At 48.1% G+C, this 21739-nt stretch overlaps 2 protein-coding genes across 2 annotated transcripts in view; one reads left to right on the top strand and one right to left on the bottom strand.

Moving 5' to 3' along the window:
- Positions 1-8870: 8870 nt before the first annotated feature.
- Positions 8871-11090, bottom strand: LOC147113755 (uncharacterized). The gene is made up of 3 exons (XM_085995067.1): positions 10547-11090; positions 10098-10260; positions 8871-9944 (listed from the first exon to the last, which is right to left on the bottom strand). The coding sequence occupies exons 1-3, from the start codon at positions 10784-10786 to the stop codon at positions 8920-8922; spliced, it is 1428 nt and encodes a 475-aa protein (XP_085851193.1). The 5' UTR covers positions 10787-11090; the 3' UTR covers positions 8871-8919.
- A 31-nt stretch (positions 11091-11121) lies between these two features.
- Positions 11122-21739, top strand: part of LOC147113754 (F-box/WD repeat-containing protein 11-like) — a 180209-nt gene continuing 169591 nt past the window's right edge. The window contains 1 exon segment of the mRNA XM_085995066.1: positions 11122-11297. Within this exon segment, the coding sequence (XP_085851192.1) occupies positions 11253-11297 (45 nt within the window). The 5' untranslated portion in view covers positions 11122-11252.

The raw sequence follows: 21739 nt of genomic DNA, 5'->3' as shown, positions 1-21739 counted from the left end.
TCTCGCCCTCTTCAATGCTCCGCTCTCGCCCTCTTCAATGCTCCGCTCTCGCCCTCTTCAATGCTCCGCTCTCGCCCTCTTCAATGCTCCGTTATCGCCCTCTTCAATGCTCCGCCATCAGCCTCGCCCTCTTCAATGCTCCGCTCTCGGCCTTGCCCTCTTCAATGCTCCGCTTTCGCCCTCTTCAATGCTCCGCTCTCGGCCTTGCCCTCTTCAATGATCCGCACTCGGCCTCGCCCTCTTCAATGCTCAGCTCTCTATCTCTTCTCCCGCTGACGGCCTCAGCTTTGTCGCCCGCTCCGCTGTTGTCCTGATCTCCTCGCCCGCTCCGCTGTTGGCCTCACCCTCCTCTCCCGCCCTCGCCTTCTTCTCCCATTCCCGGCCTCGCCCTCCTCCCCCGCTCCCGGCCTCGCCCTCCCCCGCCCACCTCTCCTCTCCCGCTCCCCCCCTCCCGGCCTCCTCCCCCGGCCTCGCCCTCGCCCTCCTCCCCCCCCTCGCTCCTGCCCTCGCCCTTTTCCATGCTTCAGAGTCCTCAGCGAGTCAATGAGCACCTAGGCGGCTCTGTAAACTGCCAATGAGTGGTCGCATCGAATAATACTGTTCGAGTGGTACTGGTATTGGCCAATAGAAGCACGTTGCCTGCAGTTGTGAGCGACCGCGCACGCACGAGGGAACATTGGTTATAAGGTCTTTAGAAAGGACTGGGAAATTGGAAAAGGAGGCATAGCAATTTGATAAAGGACACTATTACAGCATTAGAAAGAGGGAATATCAGTAAGTTAAGCAGGCAGTAGAAACACTGTGGGTAGAATTGAGTAATAGAAAAGGCGCAAGACTTTTGTGGGAGTTGTTTATAAACATGGAGATCAGAGATGCTTGTTGCAAAAACAGAGTGGTTATAATGGGAGTCTTTAATTTTCACTTAAGACTGGGAGAAGCAAAACAGCCCAAGTCCCAAAGGCAGCAAATTTCTTGAGTGTATTCAAGAAAGTTTCCTGGAACAATATGTTCTTGAACCAACAAGCAAACAGGCCCTCTTAGATTTATTGATGAGCAATGAGCCAGAGTTAGTCAATAATCTAACGGTAAGGGAACACCTAACTAACAGTGATAGGCTTGAGCGGGAGAAGCGTGAATCACAAACTAAGGTTTTTAATTTAGTTAAGGCGGACTTTGGAGGGATGAGACAGAAACTGACCACAATAGACTGGGCAGAACTGTTAACGGTTAAAAGTACATAGAAACATAGAAGATAGGAGCAGGAGTAGGCCATTCGGCCCCTCGAGCCTGCTCCGCCATTCAATGAGATCATGGCTGATCATCCAAATTCAGTACCCTGTCCCTGCCTTCTCCCCATATCCCTTGATCCCTTTAGCCTTAAGAAATATATCTAATTCCTTCTTGAATATATTTAATGAATTGGCCTCAACTGCCTTCTGTGGTAGAGAATTCCACAGGTTCACCACTCTCTGGGTGAAGAAATTCCTCCTCCTCTCTGTCCTAAATGGCTTACCCCTTATCTTTAGACTGTGACCCCTGGCTCTGGACTCCCCCGCCATCGGGAACATCCTTCCTGCATCTAGTCTGTCTAGTCCTGTTAGAATTTTATAAGTTTCAATGAGATCCCCTCTCATTCTGCTAAACTCCAGCAAGTATAAGCCCAATCGACCAAATCTCTCCTCATACGTCATTCCTGCCATCCCAGGTATCAGTCTGGTGAATCTTCGCTGCACTCCCTCAGATAAGGATATTAAAATAGGTACAAACAGCAGGAAGTGTTCAAAGAAGTATTTGGTGGAATACAAGACCTGTACATACCCCTAAATGGAAAGGGGTCTATGTGTGTAATTAAACAACCTTGGTCAATAAGAGAAGTGTAAAATTAAAAGAAAGGGCTAAAATGAATGCAAAGAACAGTAGAGAGCCCGCAGACTAGGAGGGATATAAAGAGCAGAAAATGGATACAAGGGAAAGTGGCAAGAGCTGCAAAAAAGGAATACGAGAAAGTACTTGTGAGGGTTATCAAGGACAGCTTTAAAGATTTTTACAAGTATATTAAGAGAAAGAGGGTGGCTAAGAGTAATGTGGGCCCCTTAAAGACAGACACAGGTGATACTGTAATTGAAAATCAGGAAATGGCAGACTTGCTAAATACTTACTTTGTATCGGTCTTCACAGTAGAGGATGGGGGTAAAGTACCAGGGATACAAGAACTAAAAATAAATCAGGGGGGGGAATCTAACTAGATTTAATATAAGTAAAAAAATGGTAATAATGAAAATAATGAGACTAAAGATAAATAAATCTCCAGGACTTGATGGTTTCTGCCCCAGGGTATGAAAAGAAGTGAGGAAATTGTAGATGCTTTAGTCATTATCTTCCAAAACTCCCACGATTCAGGAATTGTCCCCTTGGACTGGAAAATTGCCAGTCACTCCATTATTTAAGATGGTCAGAGGGATAAACTCAGAAATTATAGATCTATTAGTTTAACGTCTGTTGTGGGGAAGTTGCTAGAATGTTATTAGGGGCAGAGTGACTGATCACATCCATGCTGGCTCTCTCTGACATGTCTAACAAAACTAGTTGAATTTTTTTGAGTAGCTAACATGGTAGATACGGGAGTGTCTATGGGTATTATTTATAAGGACTTCCAGAAGGCATTCGGTAAGGTTCCAAAAATGAGAGCGTATAGAATTGGAGGCAACCTACTGACATGGGTAGGGGATTAGTTAGGAGGTAGGAGACAGAGAGTAGGGATAATGGGTATGTGCTCAAATTGGCAGGATGTGACTAGTGGTGTCCCCCAGGGATCTGAACTGGTGCCTCAGCTTTTCACTATATTTATTTAGATAAAGGAATAGAGAGCCGTATATACAATTTAGCCGACGACACCAAGTTAGGTGGCACAGTAAATAGTGCGGATGGGAGCAGAAACTTGCAACGGGTCATTGATAGATTAAGTGAGTGGGCAAAACTGTGGTAGATGGAGTTCAATGTGGGGAAATGTGAGGTCATTCACCATGGATCCAAGAAAGATAGATCAGAGTACATTTCCAAATGGTGAGAAGCTAGGAACTGTGGAGGAGCAGAGAGATTTAGGGGTCCATGTACAGAAATCACTAAAAACTAGTGGACAGGTACAAAAAATAATTAAATAGGCTGATGGAATGTTGGCCTTCATCTCAAGGGGGGTGGAAGATATGCTACAGTTCTATAAAGCTCTGGTTAGACCCCATTTAGAGTACTGATGTCAGTTCTGGGCACCGCACCTCAGAGGATATACTGGCCCTGGAAGGGGTGCAGCGCACATTCACCAGAATGATACCTGGGCTAAAAGGGTTAAATTATGAGGAACAGTTGCATAGACTAGGCTTGTATTCCCTGGCGTATAGAAGATTAAAGGTGTTGAGGTGTTTAAGATAATTAAAACAATTTGATAGGGTTAATAGAGAGAAACTATTTTATCTGATGGGGGAGTCCAGAACAAGGGAGCATAACCTTAACATTAGAGCTGGGCCATTCAGGGGCGATGTCAGGAAGCAGTTCTTCACATAGAGGGCAGTAGAAATCTGGAACTCCCTTCCCCTAAAAAGTTGTTGAGGTTGAGGGTCAATTGAAAATGTCAAAACTTAGACTGATAGATTTTTGTTTGGTAAGGGTAGGAACCAAGACGGGTAGATGGAGTTAAGATATGTCAGCCATGAACTGATTGAATGGCGGAACAGACTCGACGGGATGAATGGCTTACTCCTGTTTCTATTAGGAGGGATGACCAAAAGCTTGATCAAAGATTTACGGATGATCTTAAGGGAGGAGATATGGAGAGATTAGGGAGGGAATTCCAGAGCAAAGACGGATGAAGGTACAGCTGCCACATAGTGGGCAAAGCAAAGGGAATGAGGGATGCACAAGAGCCAGAGTTTTAGCCTTTGGTAGGAAAGATAATAAAATCTTTACTCAAAAGATGTAATAGAAAACATATAGAAACCGAAAATATAATAGCACAGATTTCAAAAGGGAAGGTCATGCTTGACCAACATTACTGAATTCTTTGAAGAAGGAACAGAAAGTAACAAAGGGTAACGCAGTAGATGTGATATACATGGACTTTCAAAAGGCCTTTGACAAGGTACCGCAAAGTAGACTCATGAATAAGAGCATGTGGAGTCAGGAAACAAGTAGCAGAATGGATAGCAAACTAGCTACAAAACAGAAAACAGAGTAGGGATTAAAGGTTGTTACTCAGACTGATGGAAGGTGGGAAGTAGTGATCTACAGGGATCAGTGCTGGGACCACTGTTGTTCATATTTACATAAATGATGTGCACTTGAGAATCAGAAGTACAATATCAAAATTTGCAGATGACACCAAATTGAGGAGGTATAGTTAATACTGAGGAAGACAGCAACAAGAAGACGTTTACAAACTTGCAGAATGGGCGTGTAAATGGCAAATGAATTTCAATATATATAAGTGTGAGGTGGTGCATTTTGGTAGTAGGAATAAGGAGACCACATACTCCTTGGAAAATAAGTCTAAATGGGGTAGAGGAGCAGAGATCTAGGGGTACAGATACACAAATCATTAAATGTAGCAATGCAGGTTAATAAGGTCATTAAAAAAAGCAAACCAAGAACTGGGGTTCATTTCTAGAGGAATAGAATTTAAAAGCAGAGAAGTTGTGTTGAAACTTGTATAGAACCTTGATTAGACCAGAGTACGGTGCACAGTTCTGATCTCCATATTACAAAAAGGATATAGAAGCACTGGAGAAAGTGCAAAAAAGATTTACAGAGGATACTGGCATTGAGAGGGTACAACTATCGGGAAAACAGAACATGGTTGGGCTCTTTTTTCTAGTAAAGAGAAGACTGAGAGGTGACCTGAGGTTTTTAAAATTATGAAGGTGTTCGATAAGGTAAACGTAGAGATGTTTCCACTTGTGGTGGAGTCCAGAACAAGGTGACATAAATGTAAGATAGTCACTAATAAAACTAATAAGGAATTCAGGAGAAACTTCTTTACCGATAATAGTGGCGAAAATGTGGAACTCACTACATCATGGAGTGGTTGAGGTGAATAGGATAGATGCATTTAAGGGGAAGCTAGATAAGTACGAGGGAGAAAGGAATAGAAGTATATGTTGATAGAGGGAGATGAAGTAAATAGAATGGGAGGAGGCTCGCGTGGGCCTGTTTCTGTGCTGTAAATTCTATATGAAGGGTGAGATTGCGTGAGGATAGTACAGAAAATTTGGAGGAAAGGGCAGTTACAGTGCAAGCTGAAGTCACTGAGGAGTTCCTCAGTTCAAAGGCTGAGGAAGGAGAAGCGGGAGGATATCTGGAGGGCTGAGTCAGCATTGGTGGAATAAAGAGTGCGCTGAGATATGGTAGGACGAAGACATGGAGAGATTTGAAGGTGTGGACAAGGATCCCAAAATCAATTTGCTGGGCCATAGAGAGCTAGAAGAGCTTGGCAGGGACGGGAGTGATGGGGTTGTAGTCTGTGTGTTCTGGATCAGTTATAGTTTGTGGAGGCAGGCAAAGACAGCATTGGAAAGTCTAAGCCTCAAATTGAAAAAGGCATGGATTGGGGTTTATGCAGAAGTGGAGGACAAGTAGAGGAGAGTTGAAATAAAGTGGTCTTATAATAAATGAGATGCGTAAGAAAGCTGGCCTTGTGGATGAGGCAAAGTTTCACATCTCTGGTCGTTGAAGATGGTGGCAACCAGGAGGAATGCTAGAGTGGAGCACACAGATACTGGTGGCAGGCAAATAGAATGGTTTCCCTTTTCCCCAAGATTTAGGCTGATCTGGGTTTTCCATTTCAGGTAGTTGGGGAGGGATTGATGAAAGAGGGGGAAGAGAGAGAGCTGATTATTGACAGAGTTCATATGGAAGCTGATGCTGTGCTCCTGAGGGGAGGGGACCAAGGACAGGGTCTTCGGATACACTAGAGGTGACTGTGTGAACAGTGCAAAGACCATCTCTGCCGGCTGCCCTCTCGGGTGGACGTAAAAGATCCCATTGCAGTATTTCGAAGAAGAACAGGGAGTTATCCCGGTGTCTTGGCCAATATTTAACACTCAACAAAGATCATCAAATATCTGGTCATTTCTGGAATCTTGCTGTGTGCAAATTGGCTACTGCGTTTCCTCCATTAGAACAGTGAGCACTTTATTGGTTGCAAAGCACTTTAGAACATCCTGAGGTTGTTAAAGGTGCTAAATAAATGCAAGTCCTTCTTTCTTTCATTGAAGATGTAATGAGACAGGCATGAGTGGAGCCATGAGAGACTGCTGCCACAGAGGTGGACAATAGAAGTCATGTTCTTACTATTAAATTAATAAGCAATAATAGCACTACGCTGGGATACTAAGTCTTCTTCATTCTGGATCAGAGCCTTTATTCGTGCTACCCTGGGAGAACTATATTCTGGATCACAGCTCTAATAGGGTCATAACCTTGAGACATTTCTTTCTCTTGGATATTGCAGTGCATTTAGAGCACCTTCCGCCTGGCAAGGTGACCTGCTTGCAGTGCGTTTCCAGGAGGTTTCTCTATCAGGTGTTGATCTGCCTGCAATGCATTTCAACAACAACTTGCATTTATATAGCGCCTTTAACATAGTAAAATGTCCCATGGCGCTTCACAGGAACGTTATCCAAACAAAATTTGACACCGGGCCACATAAGGAGATATTAGGACAGGAAGCTTGGTCAAAGTGGTAGGTTTTAAGGAGAGTCTTAAGAGAAGGGAGAGGAAGAGAGGCGGTGAGGTTTAGGGAGGGAATTCCAGAGCTTAGGGCCTAGGCAGCTGAAGGCACGGCCATCAATGGTGGAGCGATTAAAATCGGGGTGCGCAAGAGGCCAGAATTGGAGCAGCGTAGAGATGTTGAAGGGCTGGAGGAGGTTTCAAGATAAGGAGGGACGAGACCTCGGAGGGATTTGAAAACAAGGATGAGAATTTTAAAACTGAGGTGTTGCCGGACCAGGAATGTATATCAGTGAGCACAGGGATAATGGGTGAACAGGGCTTGGTTCGTTTCAGGATACGGGCAGTAGAGTTTTGGAATTTCAAGCAATTTCCCTCTCAGATGCTGACCTGCCAGTTTCCTCTCATGTTTAGTTTGCGGTCATCCTTTACCAAGATGCTTGCGCTTTCCCTCTCTCCATCCATGCGGCAACTCTATGACCGAGAAATTCGAGGGTTCAGCGCCAACCGTTAAGGCCCGTTTTGATGAAAAAATGGAGGCAGACTCACTTCCGGCAGGTTGCAGCAACCACCATTTTGGGGAGGTCGGCACCGATGTTGCCAGCGCTCGCTAGAGAAATGGATATGAGGCAGATCATGACATCAAAACGCTGATTTGACGCATGTTCTGCCATTTTCGACGTCACCGCTCCACTTACCGTCCTCTCTTAATCACGACCAGCTGACCAAGCGCTCAGCAGTAGAAAGGAGCCCCCAGCAGCGATATTTAAAGGGATCATCAACAACAACTTGCAGCGGACATGGTTTCTCAGTTTGACTGGCTCTGTCTAAGTTTCTGCAACTCTTGCAGCTTTCTAAATTTGTTTGAAGTTGCTGAGGTCACTGCAAGTGGAGAACACCTTGATTCTCATTTAAAGGCTTCTGCTCACACCACTTGCTCAGTGTCATGGGGGCTCTACTTGCAGTCACCCTCGTGCTCGAGTATCTTCAGGAGAGGGAGCGGAGGCAGCGAAAAAGAGAAGCTCGCAGAGGGAAGAGGTTCAGGATGGCTCTCAGCAGGAGGCCTTACCCACCTAGCGTCTTCCTAGAGCACTTCTCTTACCTCCACTTAAGGGAGGAGCAGTCTATTAGGAGGCTCTGCTTCACCAAGGAGGTGGTCACAGAACTCTGCCACCTTCTGCAACCTCAGAGCAGGATGACCACGTCTCTCCCAGTGACCCTCAAGTTCACCGTGGCCCTCAATTTCTTCGTCCGGGGATCTTTCCAGTCGGCGGCAGGAGACGTAGTTAACGTTTCCCAGTTTGCCATCCATCGCTGCATCTGTGAGGTCACAGAGGCTCTCTACTCCAGGAGAAGGGACTTTATTGTCTTCTCTCTGAACAGAGAGAAGTAGGACGAGCGGGCCAGCAAATCGGGCTTCCCCATGGTGCAGGGCGCCATCAACTGCACCCATGTGGCGATGTTGGTACCGTATACCAATCCTGAAATGCTCTGCAACTGCAAAGGCACTCACTTAATGTGCAGTTGTTGTGCAACTACGCCCAGTGCATCCTGATGGTCAATGCCCGCTATCCTGGCAGCAGCCATGATACCTTCACCCTGCATCAGTCTGGTGTGCTAGCACTCTTCCAGCCACGTCAAACCCAAGTGTGGCTGTTTGGAGACGAGGGCTGCACCTGGCTGATGACTCCCCTCTGTAACCCCACCACTTGTGGACAGTACTCATATAATGAGAGCCATGCTGCCCCCAGGAACATCATTGAGCAGACCATCGGGGTGCTCAAGCAATGGTTCTGCTGCATTGATCGCTCGGAAGGAGCCCTCCAGTACATGCCGGAGCAGGTGTCCCATTTCGTGGTGGTCTGCTGCATGCTTCACAACTTGGCCATCATGAAGGTGCAGCCCTTGCCACCAGGGATTGCAGGACCACCTCAGGAGGAGGAGGAGGAAGAGGAAAAGGAGGAAGGAGGCAGGCAGCAAATCCCTGTTCCGGACGGGCTGTCTGTGAACGCCTCATTCGACTCCGATTCCTGTGAATGAAACTCCAGATCCCTGATGGTTACCACTTCCCCATTATACCATCCCTCTATCACGGAACATCACATTGTCCTCCTGGGCACAAAGCTGAAATGAGAGCTACCACAAAACACACATTCCAAACAAAAATTATAAATTTATCCAAATGCAATCAAAGTGACAATATCAACTATTCGTCCGTGTGCCTTTACCTACTCTAGTGCTCCTACGCAGCGCTCCCCCAGTAGCTGCAGCATGGCTGGTGGAAGGCTGCTGACTTTCAGTGGGGGAAACTACAGATGGCCTTGCATGATGACCTCGCCCAGCTGTGGACTGCACCGCCTCGGCATGGGCGACAGCAGTCTGGTCTGGCTGGCTGATAGGCAGCGGCAAGGGCAATGGTGGAGTGGCAGTGGTAGAAGTAGGAATGCTGTCATCCTGAGAGAGGACAGTGGGTTCTTGCTTCACAGACCCACTGCCACTCCCCCAGAGTCTCGCCTCAGCATTCCTAGCAATCTGTTGGAGAACAGATTGCTGGCCTGCTGTGACACCCTGCAAACCCCTTTCGACACTCGTAAACCCAGCGAAGATGGCAGCAGTCTGAGCTTCCATTGCAGCAGTGAGACATTGGGTTGCTTCTGCCTGTGCTGCAATGGAAGCTGTAAGATCGCCCATCACACCCAGCATCATCTGTGGGTCCACATGGTCTCTCCTGGAGTTGCCCATCATTTCCATTCTGGAAATCATGGGCTCCAAGTTCTGTGCAAAGCCCCGTGCAATGTTGGAGCCGGACTCCTCCATGCTCCTTGACACTGACAAGAGGCTCTCTGGCAGGCTTGCCATTGCACCAAGCATTTCTGTGTGCATCCCCATCACCCTTCTTCTGAAGGCCGGCCCATCGAGGTCATCATCTGAGTCCCGTGGGGCAGAAATAGTGCGTGAAGTCGCCCTCCGGGGAGCTGGCACCTGAGCTACCCTTTCCCCCTGGCCTGGCTGCTGCCCACTCGTGCCCGCTGTCACACCGTGTGCAAATTCCGCCCCTATACTGCCCTCTAAGGTCCACACAGTGCCATTTTCTGAGCTGGTCTCTGCGAGTGTCAAATGTAGTGCCAGTGTCTCCTCTTCTTCGTCTTCTCCTTCGTCGTCATCGTCTCCTCCTTCAGTATGCGGATGATGAGCGATAGGCTGGCCTGCTGGTATTTCTTGGGTATCTGAAAGCAGAAAGGCACAAGGGTTGGGTTGTGGTGAGGGGAGGGGGGCAATAAAGATATCCATGCATACACCATCAGCAGCTTGTAAGTGAGAAGAGTGTGTGGGATGAGGGGGAAGTCGGATGCAAGAAGGAGGATTAGGTATGACCATACCGTCACCATCAGCAATGCTTTCAACTTCTCCGCTGGCCACGGACTCCGTCACTGCCCCGCCAATGATTTCAAGCACGGATTCCTCCAGGTCTGTCAGGTCCTCTATTGTGGCCTGGCCGCCTCCCGTCTGTTGTTGTTCCCTCCGGTTATGTGCCACCTTGGCCTGCAAGAGAAAGGGAAGTGTGTGAGTGAGTGTGGTGCAATGTGTTTGGGTGATGTGCCTGCCACAGTTCAGTAGCTGGCAATGTGTGTGCAAGTTGGGTGATGTGGGTGTGAGTGTTGTAGCAGTGGCAAGTGTGTGAGGGTGAAGTGAAGCCATCTTTGTGAGGTATAGTGGTGATAGCTAGAGATTGTTGGTAGGTGAGTGCAGGGGCTGTGGTGCATTGAGCAGTGTGCGAGGCTTGTGGTGCAGATGGTGGGATATGGCATTTGCTGAAGCCTTCACTCACCTTGCCCAGCCGTGCGAGGTCATTAAACTTCTTTCGGCATTGGACGGCAGACCTTGGGACCACACTGGTGGCCGTGACGGATTCAGCAATCTCTTCCCAAAGCCTTCTGCAGATGACCTTGGATGGACTGGCGCCTCCCTGGGGGTAGAGGGCAGTCCGCCTTCGCTGCACCTCCAGGACCAAGGCCTCCATTGCCTCATCCGAAAACCTCCGAGCTCGTTCGCTGGATTGCTGGGCCATGGCTTGCTCCGGGGTGGGAGCCAGATGCTGCGGCAACAAAGCAACTCCCCGAATTTTGCGTGCTACCTGCACCACTTGGAAGGGGCGCAGGCGAAGAGCTGGCCCGTTTTCGGGGCTTATTCAAATTCTCAGCCTTTGAGGCGGAAAAGTCCAAGTGCCAGTCAAATTGCGGGGAGTAAGCTGCCGACACGGATGATAATCAGGCGAAGGGGCCGCCGAGGCGACCGGGATGGGGGAGAGGGGGGTTCGGTGGAAGCGAGAAATGACGCACCCCGCCACCGAACGCGTGACGTCAGACGCACCAGACGCCAATACATAATGGACGGCACTGGGCGGCGGCGTGATTGCGTCAGACGTTGGGAGTGCGTCGATCGGTTTGGATCGGATCGGCTCAGGTCGGAACGGAAGGCAGACGGGACCGGACCGGGGTCAGATCCCATTGCATTTAATTCAGTCACTGATCGATATGGAGGCGGACTCGGTGATCGAGGATAAAACTATCGAGCTGATGGTGAGTGAGGGCCTGAGGGGAGGCCAGGGGTTAGGGGAGCGGAGCTCGGGCGGGGGAGGGAGAGACAGGCTGCGGGCCCTCGCCTCGCCTTCCGGCTTCAGGCACCCGGCTGGGGCCGGCACAGGCCGCAGGCTTCCGCCCAGTGAGGTTTTCTTTACTGCGGCTTATGTCCAATTAATGGACAGTAGCAGCGCGGGAGGGAGAACCCGTCAGAGCCGAGGCCGGGTATGGGAGATACAGGAAGGGGAAGTGGGGGAAAGGTATGCGGGGCACAGGAAGGAGCAATGGGGCAAGGTATGGGCTATAGGAAGGGGCAGTGGGCAGGGTATGGGGTGTAGGAAGGGGCAGTGGGGCAGGGTATGGGAAGGGGCAGTGGGACAGGGTATGAGGTAAAGGAAGGGACAGTGGGGCAGGGTATGGGGTATAGGAAGGGACAGTGGGGCAGGGTATGGGGTATAGGAAGGGACAGTGGGGCAGGGTATGGGGTATAGGAAGGGGCAGTGGGGCAGAGTATGGGGTATAGGAAGGGGCAGTGGGTCAGGGTATGGGGTATAGGAAGGGGCAGTGGGGCAGGGTATGAGGTAAAGGAAGGGACAGTGGGGCAGGGTATGGGGGTACAGGAAGAGTACATGGTACAAGAATGGGCAGTGGGGCAGGGTATGGGGTACAGGAAGCAGCAGTGGGGCAGGGTATGGTGTACTGGAAGGGGCAGTGGGGCAGGGTATGGGAGGTACAGGAAAGGGCTGGGTCTGGGGTACAGGATGCGGCAGGGTATGCGGAGTATAGGAAGGGGCCGTGGGGCAGGGTATGGGGGGTACAAGAAGGGGCCGTGGGGCAGGGTATGGGGGTACAGGAAGGAGCAGGGTATGGGGTACAAGAAGGGACTGTGGGGCAGAGTATGGGGGTACAGGAAGGGGTGGTGGGCAGAGTATGGGCTACAGGAAGGGTTTGTGGGCAAGAGTATGGGATACAGGAATGGGCAGTGGGGCAGGGTATGGGGTACAGGAAGGGGCACTGGGGCAGGGTATGGGGGTACAAGAAGGGGCAGTGGGGCAGGGTATGGAGGTATAGGAAGGGGCCGTGGGGCAGAGTATGGGGGGTACAGGAAAGGGCCGTGGGGCAGGGTATGGGGGGGTACAGGAAGGGGCAGGGTATGGGGTACAAGCAGGGGCAGTGGGGCATGGTATCGGGGTACAGGAATGGGCAGTGGGGCAGGGTATCTGGGTACAGGAAGGGGCAGTGGGGCAGGGTATGGGGGGTACAGGAAAGGGCCGTGGGGCAGGGTATGGGGGTACAGGAAGGGGCAGTGGGCAGGGTATGGGGTACAGGAATGGGCAGTGTATGGGTACAGGAAGGGGCCGTGGGGCAGGGTATGGGGGGTACAGGAAGGGGCCGTGGGGCAGAGTATGGGGGGTACAGAAAGGGGCAGGGTATGGGGTACAGGAAGGAGCAGGGTATGGGGTACAGGAAGGGTCTGTGGGGTAGGGTATGAGGTACAGGAAGGGGCACTGGGCAGGGTATGGGCATATAGGAAGGGTCAGTGGGGCAGGGTATGGGGGTATAGGAAGTGGCATTGGGGCAGGGTATCAGGGTACTGGAAGGGGCAGTGGGGCAGGGTATGGGATACAGGAATGGGTATGAGGGGTACAGGAAGAGGCAGTGGGGCAGGGTATGGGTACAGGAAGGGGCGGTGGGGCAGGGTATGGGGGGTACAGGAAGGGGCAGTAGGGCAGGGTAGGGGGGGTACAGGAAGGGGCTGTGGAGCAGGGCAGGGTGTGGCGTACAGTAAGGACAGGACATGGGGTGCATTGAGGAAGGGTGTACAGTAGAGCACGGAGGTACAGTGGAACAGGACAGAACGGTGCGCCAGGCCACGAGAGCTATACTGGGTCACAACATGAATTACACCAGGTCAGGCAGCAGCAGGTCAGAGCCTGGTAGACACATTGGGGCAGAAGCCATGGGACAGGACAGGTTTTGAGCGCTATAATCGAGCAGGGGGTAGGGTGACACCAGGGCAGGAAACTAGGCTACACCAGAGCATGGTGCTTGGGCACAGCAATGGGTGACACCAGCACTGGTTTATGGCACCTAGTTACAACTGGGCACTGTGCTGGGGACTAACTGGCATGGCTCCCATATTGCACTGGCTTGTACTGTACCAGGAAAGCAGTGACTGCTTATACTGAACATGGCAGTGGTCTATACTGTGGCACAGGGCAGGGTTATACAGGGAACAGCATGGTGCTATGCTACATGACACTCTGCTGTCTGTCTCCATAACAGAGCTACATGTTAGCTTCCATTTGGGGTTCTTGAGCAGCATAATCTGGATTGACACTATTTTTCAGGTTTACATTAGTTTTTACTAGTGGAGAAACTTCATATACTACTTTTTAATCTCCTGAAGGTGCTAACCCTTGCTGAGGTTCCATTGGTCCCTGATGATGTCCAGTTGCTATTTTTAATATGAGCTTGGATAGCGAGTGTCAGTCGGCTATTTGACTGTGGGGGCAGCACCCAAGCGGTGTACTGACATGGCACTCTCCAGTAGAAAACTGAAGCAGGAAACCGTGGCTGATATTTCCACTCCCTAGCCCAACGACACCATGGCCTATTATAGCATTCATGTTCTGACTGAAATCGGCTAACTTAGCACAGATGAGGAATAAAACCTGGGGACCTTCTGTTCTGCACGGCTCAGTATGGTGCCAGGCAATGGATGTACACACTAGGTCATTGTCGGAGCTGTGATTGTAAATTTATTACTCTGAATGAGACCCAAGACTCCAATAAGTTAGTGTTCCTGCTGCTGTAATTACAATATTTAGTCAGATTGACTCATTTCTGGAGACAGAACCACCGTAACCATGTTTACTATGTTGGCCAATGAAAAGGGAGACGAGGCTTATTTTAAATTGTTACTTTATAGCTTGCTGATTCCTCAGGTGATTCCAAGCATTTGCCTGTCAGAAATCTCTTTGTAGTTGTCGGGTGTGCTGGGCCTAAACCGCTTCCAAATCTGATAGGAGTTCTGTGCAGTGCCTCCACCCAGTGCCATGTGGTTGTGTGCCCGCAATGCAAATTGGCAAGCTCGCTCAGAATGGCTGGTATGGGTATGGATAAATGTCACAATGGGGCAGCTTGGGGTGACCCTCCAGAGAGATGAGCAGGCAGTATTCTTGGCTGGGTGCATGAAATCGGCGACTTCCATTTTCCAGCGCTAATATCCCTCGTATTGAAAAAGATTTATAAAACATTGTAGAGTTGTTATATGGTTTGGGCCTACATACGAAATTGCGGGGCAAACAAAGACCAGCTGGTCCATTAAGCCTGCCCCACACCTCAAGGTGGCTGGAGCATCATAACTAAACACCTCTCCTCTCCTGGGAGAGGCAAAAAAAGACAGGGCCAGTAAGGGGAAAATTCCTCTCTGGTCCCATCAGGCGATCGAAACCAGTCCAGGAGATCACACAGGCCAAGTGTTATCTATAAAGATATTTGCCTTCCGTGTGATGCGATCTCTGCCTCAGTCAAGAACCGATCTAGTGCCTGATTTGAAGGCATCCAGAGAGTCAGCACACGCCACACCAGCCGGCAGTGTATTCCAGAGGCAAATTCTTAGGTGTTCACAATGCCTGTTGCATCACATAGGGATCAATATATTTATTTTAAGTGGCTTTAGATGCTGACTCAAATAACAAGGTAGTCGGACAGATGTAGTGAGAGTCTGAGGTCTGTTTCTTTACCACATCTTGTTTGGGGGTAGACACATGGAAGAGAAGCTGTTTAAAATGCATGGACAGGCAGGGTTTTAATTAAAAGGGGACTATCTGTTCCCCGTCTCTTTCTGTGTATAAATACAGTTTGGTACTGAATTAGCAGACCGGGTTCGATTCTAGGTCCACACTGAGCTGTGGATACTTGGAGAGAATGGGATTGGACTCAGCTATGAAACCCTTTGAGGGGTGGGTGCCCATGGAATTATCTCCTCTCATGTAGCTATGAGGGAGACAGTGAATTTGGCTATGGGAAAATTAAACTGAGTACATCCAAGATTCTTGGCGTACTAAGCAGCGGGATTGCTGGTCATGAATTTACCTCTAACTAATATTGGCAAGCTTACTCCATTAAAGCAGAACAATATGGGACACTTCCCTACTCCTACAAAAGGAGACAAATAATAACTTGAAAAGAGCAATTAGAAACTTGATCAGTAAACAGTTCCTGGGATAAACCATAGAAGGGTAGAAAAGACCTATTTGGGTGGTATGTGGCCGGTCATTATAGTGAAAAGTGTCATCAATGGTATATTTGGTGTGTGTACACTGTAGGTAAAAGTCCCACTTCAACCAGCTCACTTCAGCGTGCGATGGGACTGCTTTTGTGATGCATTTAATTGAACCCATCGCTGCCACCACTATTACCCACTGTTGCCCAGCACACAACCCAAGTTGCACAGAATTTTGTCATGCAGAAACAGGCCATTCAGCCCAACTGGTCTGTGCCAGTGTTTATGCTCCACATGAGTCTCCTCTCATCTTGCTTCATCTCACCCTGTCAACATTTCCTAGTCCTTTCTCCCTCATGTGTTTATCTAACTTCTCAAATGAATTTATACTATTCGCTTCAACCATTCGACGTGGTCGGGAGTTCCACATTCACACCGTTCTGAGTAAAGAAGTTTCTCCTGAATTCCTTATTTGATTTATTAGTGACTATCTTATGTTGATGGGCCCTTGTTTTGGACTCCCCGATGAGTGGAAACATCTTCTCTACGTCTACCCTATCAAACCCCTTCATCATTTTAAAGATTGTTATCCGGTCACCTCTCCGTCTTCTCTTTTCTAGAGTTTGCCAGGTGTCTTTCGAGTGGACATGTGTAATTTGTGTCCGCCAACAATTGCATGAGTGACAGCACTTGTTGGGCCCTTGGTGCTGAACTGGTAGATCAGTACTTATATTCTGTAGGCATCCTCATCCATGCCTTTGTTACCTCTAGACTTGACTATTCCAACGCACTCCTGGCTGGCCTCCCACATTCCACCCTACGTAAACTTGAGGTCATCCAAAACTCAGCTGCCCGCATCCTAACTCGCACCAAGTCCAGTTCGCCCATCACTCCTATGCTTGCTGACCTACATTGGTTCCCAGTTAAGCAGTGCCTTGATTTCAAAATTATCATCCTTGTTTTCAAATCCCTCCATGGCCTCGCCCCTTCCTATCTCTGTAACCTTCAGCCTCACAACCCCCTGAGAGATCTGCGCTCCTCTAATTCTGCCCTCTTGAGGATCCTTGATTATAATCGCTCAACTTTTGGTGGCTGTGCCTTCTGTTGCCTAGGCCCTAAGCTCTGGAATTCCCTGCCTAAACCTCTCCGCCTTGCTACCTCTCCTCCTTTAAGACGCTCCTTAAAACCTACCTCTTTGACCAAGCTTTTGGTCACCTGTCCTAATTTATCCTTATGTGGATCGGTGTCAAATTGTTTGTCTTGTAATACTCCTGTGCAACACTGTGGGACGTTTTACTACGTTAAAGGCGCTATATAAATACATTGTGTTGTTGTTGATGATGATTGTTGAGTTTTTGGGAAGATGTGTACAGGATAATTCTTTACCTTTTCAAAGCCTGTGTATTCTTTAACAGTTAAATGGAGAGTGGTATGTGGTTGGCATGCTAAGCCTGGTAGCATTGGGGAGTATTTGAGTTTTTCACAAATCACTCGTGTGTTTAAATTTGTCTGGCTGAAAGAATGAGGGATGCTAAACCTGCATCTTGATTTGTTTGGCCAAGAGCAAAAACTACTTTTTTTTTTTTTTGGATTATAATCTTTATGCTTTGTAAGTGTATGGTGGTCTTGCGGTGCAGTGCACGGATGTGCCACTAAAATTGCTTTTATCTTGTAACGCTCCCACGGGAATAGGCCATTCAGCCCATCGAGCCTGCTCCGCCATTCAGTTAGATCATGGCTGGATCTGTAACTCAACTCCCTTTATCCGCCTTGGCTCCATATCTCTCTATACCCTTAATTAATAAAAATCTATCGATCTTCAATGAGTGCCACAACAAGCTTTGTCCCTTTCCCTCCATCTTTTCCCCAGGGCCTGTAAATCTCTGGGTAAACTCCATGACTTCCTGCGTGTTAAGTCCCTGTACTATGCAAGAAGTGATGGGTGAGGCCAGCCACACCCCCAGACTGAGGGTAAGTTGGATGGCATAGTTGGCCTGGGCTGCCCTTGATCATCTCTCTCTGCAGCTGGTTCACAAGTGGTTTATAAATAGGCACGTGCTTTCCACCCTCTCCTCTTCCCTCAGTTGGTAGCACTGCTGCCTCTGAGACAAAAGGTTGTGGATTGAAGTCCCACTCCAGAAGCTTGAGCACATAATCCAGGTTGACACCCCAGTGCAGTGCTGAGAGAGTGCTACACTGTGGTCGGAGGTGCTGTCTTTCAAATAAGAACATAAGAAATAGGAGTAGGAATAGGCCACTTGGCCCCTCGAGCCTGCTCCGCCATTCAGTAAGATCATGGCTGATCTTGGGCTCAAAGCCACTTCCCTGCCTGCTCCCCATAACCCTTCACTCCCTTATCTTGTAAAAATCTGTCTATCTCCACCTTAAATGTATTTAATAACCCAGCCTCCACGGCTCTCTGGGGCAGAGAATTCCACAGATTTACGACTCTGAGAAGAGAAAATTCCTCCTCATTTCAGTTCTAAAAGGGCGACCCTTTATTCTGAAACTGTGCCCCCGCATTCTAGATTTCCCCACGAGGGGAAACATCCTCTCTGCATCTACCTTGTTGTGCCCCCTCAGTATCTTATATGCTTCAATAAGATCACCTCTCAGTCTTCTAAATTCCAATGAGGTGTTAAACCTGAGTCTGCCCTCTCAGGTGGATTGTAAAAGATCCCATGGCACTGTGGTAAACCACGTTCACTATTGTATCACTGTTAGTAGTTAGCACTGTTCACCACTGTTCGTTATAACTGTATCACTGACCACTATTGTATCACGGTACGAGGTCGCCTCTTGCCACACTGCTATACCTGGGATGACCACTGCCGACTCCGCCTTGGCTCCACCCACCAGGCCAGGTATAAAGGTGAGCGACTGGCTGGTATTCCTCCTGCTTGGATCGGATCACCCACGAGAGTGGGCTCTGTTATTTAGTCAATAAAAACCTTTAGTCACCTTCGTAACTCTTCGCCTTTTATTGGAGGAATTGATAGGTATATCAGGCACTATTTGAAGAGCAGGGAGTTCTCCTGGTGTCCCAGCCAACATTTTTCTCTCAGCCAACATTTTTCTCTCAACCAATACCTAAAACAGATTATCTGGCCATTATTTCATTGCTGTTTGTGGGAGCTTGCTGTGTGCAAATTGGCTGCTGTGTTTCCTACATTACAACAGTGATTGCACTTCAAAAGAACTTAATTGGCTGTAAAGAGCTTTGGGACGTCCTAAGGTTATGAAAGATGCTTTAGAAATGCAAGTTCTTTCCTTTACTGGGAGTTGAGTTGTAGCCGAGTGAAGTCAGCAGCGGTTCACGCAGGAGGTGCTGTCAGTTGCTCTGAAGGTGCTAATGCAGTATGAGCCGATTATAGACACACACATATCTCCTTCCATTGGCTGTGCCCTGTTGCATAAACGAGCGCGGTGTTTCACATTGGCATTGTGGACACACAAAAATGCAGGTGTACCATTGAGCAGCTGGGAAAGGGGAGCTAGCTTTGGTTATGAAAAGCTGGAAGCCTGTCCTGTGTTTCTGTGTGAAAGCAGAGCCAACCGGCCTAGGGTGGGATGGAGGCTCCCCAATCCAAATGTAAAACTGGGAGAGCAGTCCACGAATGTCGCTCCCAAAATAAGTGTCCGTATCCTGCGTAAAGATATAAGCCCTTGAAGTTTGGGTGCTACAATTGGACCCAAGGCTAGGGTGTGGGGGAAGGAAGGAATCAGCCTGGGTTCCTGCTAGAAATTGTGGTTGTCAAGTGTGGGCAGAATTGGGCTTGGCTGTGAAGCCTTGTGTGAAGTACTTGTGATTGAAAAAGGAGCACTTGGGTAAGGGAGGGTTGCAGATGTCTAGCAGAATCTTCAGGAGTTAGGAATAAGGAGCGTCTTCAAGCAGCAAGTAATGTCACTGGGCTTAATTTAGCCGATCAGTCCAGATACACTAGGAAAAAATGCAATTACTTAGTACTCATTTCTTTGTGGGAAAGTTCAGCTCATGCTCTCTGCCAAGAACAAAAGGAGATGTTAGGAAAAACATTTTTTGCTCAGAGGAGTGATAGGACCTGGTGGGTTCTGTCAGAAACAGTGGTAGAAACACAATCCATAATAGCTTTTAAATGTGAATTGGATAATTAATTTACATGGGAATGGGACTAAGTACAGGAAACTCTTTTATCCGGCACCGACGGGACCTGCGTGATGCCGGTTTATCAAAAAGTCCGGATTACAGAGAGGTATAGTTAAAAGGTACGAGAACTCCGTACACAGCAACAAATCCAGGCTTCCCTTAGCAACATATGCAGGAACTCCGGCCACAGAGTCCCTGTTGCTTAGCAACAAGTGTAGGAGCCTCAGTCACACAGCCACAGATCCAGGAACTGCCACTAATATGAAGTAAAACTTACCTGAACCACTCCTGAATTTTGCCGGTTAACGGAGATTTCCGGTTATTTAGGTGCCGGTAAATCGAGAGTTTCCTGTAGATGGCTCTTTTAGAGAGTTGGTACAGGTGCAATGGGCTGAATGGCCACCTTGTGTGCTGTCAAATTCTGTGCTGCCCTGCTCTCTGCTTAAAACTAAGCCCTTGTTTACTATTAGTGCACTGTTTGATTTTCTGCTAGTTATTCCTTTGTATTAATTCTACTGGTACAGTCTTTCACATTTTTCTATGAATGTTTTGAACTTTTAATCTAATGTGTTGAAGGTGTGGAATTGAGCTGAAGAGACCAAGAATGTCCCAGGTTTGATCCCTAGTCTGTACTGAGTTTTCTGGAATGGTAATAAATAGAGGTGTTTAAGTTATCCTCCTTGGCCATAGAACCGTGGAAGGTTACAGCACAGGAGGAGGCCGTTCAGCCCATTGTGTCCATACTGGCTCTTTGCTGGAGCAATCCAAAGCTAATCCTGTGCTCTTCTCCCCATAGTCCTGCATTTCATCTGCTTCAAATATTTATATAGCCCTACCTTAAAAGTTGCAATGTTCCCTGCCTCAACTACTCCCTGTGGCAAAGCATTCCTTGTCCCAACCACCTTTTGTGTGCAGAAATTTCTCTGAACCATCTCTCCTCGCTCTCATTGACATTTTAAAATTGATGACTATTTGTTGTTGACTCCTCAACCAGAGGAAATAGTCTTTCTCTATTTATTCTACCAAAAGCCTTTATCATTATTAAAACCTCCATTAAATCTCTTCTTAGCCTTCCCTGCGCCATTGGAATTGGTCTCAGTATCTCGAGTGTCTCCTCATAAATATTGTTTCCCATCCTTAGTATCATCCTGGTGAATCTATGCTGTATGGACTCTATGGCTTTCAAATCCTTTCTATAACGGGCTGACCAAAACTGCACACAGTACTGTGGCCTAACCATTATTTTGTACCAATTGATCATTACCCCATTACTCTTGTACCTAGTGCCCCTATTTACAAAACACAAAATGATGCTGACCTTTTCTATAGCTTTCTAATTGCACTTTCAGGAAATGTATTTGAAACCTAAATCTCACACCTTGCCATATCTTGCATTGATAGTATATGCCCATTCCTTGTCCTTCCGCCCACACTGGCCAGGGAGGGACGCGAATCACCCAGGGCTTGTAGGGGTGTGTGTATATATATATAAGGGTGGAGCTGGTCGATCTAGTAACCTATTTAAGAGTCCATTATTGAAGCTAGGTACTTAAAGTTCCTGGTAGATTGGTTTTTAACGATCTGTAGCCCAGAACTGACAATAGTAGTCTTCCATCAGGACCTTTCCTGCTCTGTACAGCACCCCATGGTTCAGTTACCTACTCACCTGGAACCTTTGGAACAGCCAGATTCTGTGGCTTCAGAGGATGAGAAAAGTTTGGCAAAAAAAACCTTCAAGGAATTGAGTTTCGTGGTGATTTAATTTGTGTTCCAGATACGCTCCACTCAAGGAAGTGCTGAGTACTTGTAGTGAGACTTAGATATCAAGCTGCACATATTAATTAACCAGCCACGTCACTTGATTCTGATTCACCTTGGAACTATTGTCAGTGTTTTATCATCATCTGAGAAAACAGCATCAGTTTCTACATGTAGGCTGACAACACCCAGCTCTACCTCTTCTCTTGACCCTTCCATGGTCTCTAAATTGTCAGACTGCTTGTCCGACATACAGTTCTGGATGAGCAAAAATTTTCTCCAATTAACTATTAGGAAGACTGAAGCCATTGTTTTCGGTCCCTGCCA

The sequence above is a fragment of the Somniosus microcephalus genome, chromosome 8, assembly GCF_052327205.1.
Source record: "Somniosus microcephalus isolate GS21.2 chromosome 8, FLI_Smic_1.0, whole genome shotgun sequence".
Taxonomy (NCBI): Eukaryota; Metazoa; Chordata; class Chondrichthyes; order Squaliformes; family Somniosidae; genus Somniosus; species Somniosus microcephalus.
This window is presented reverse-complemented; position numbering and strand designations above follow the sequence as displayed.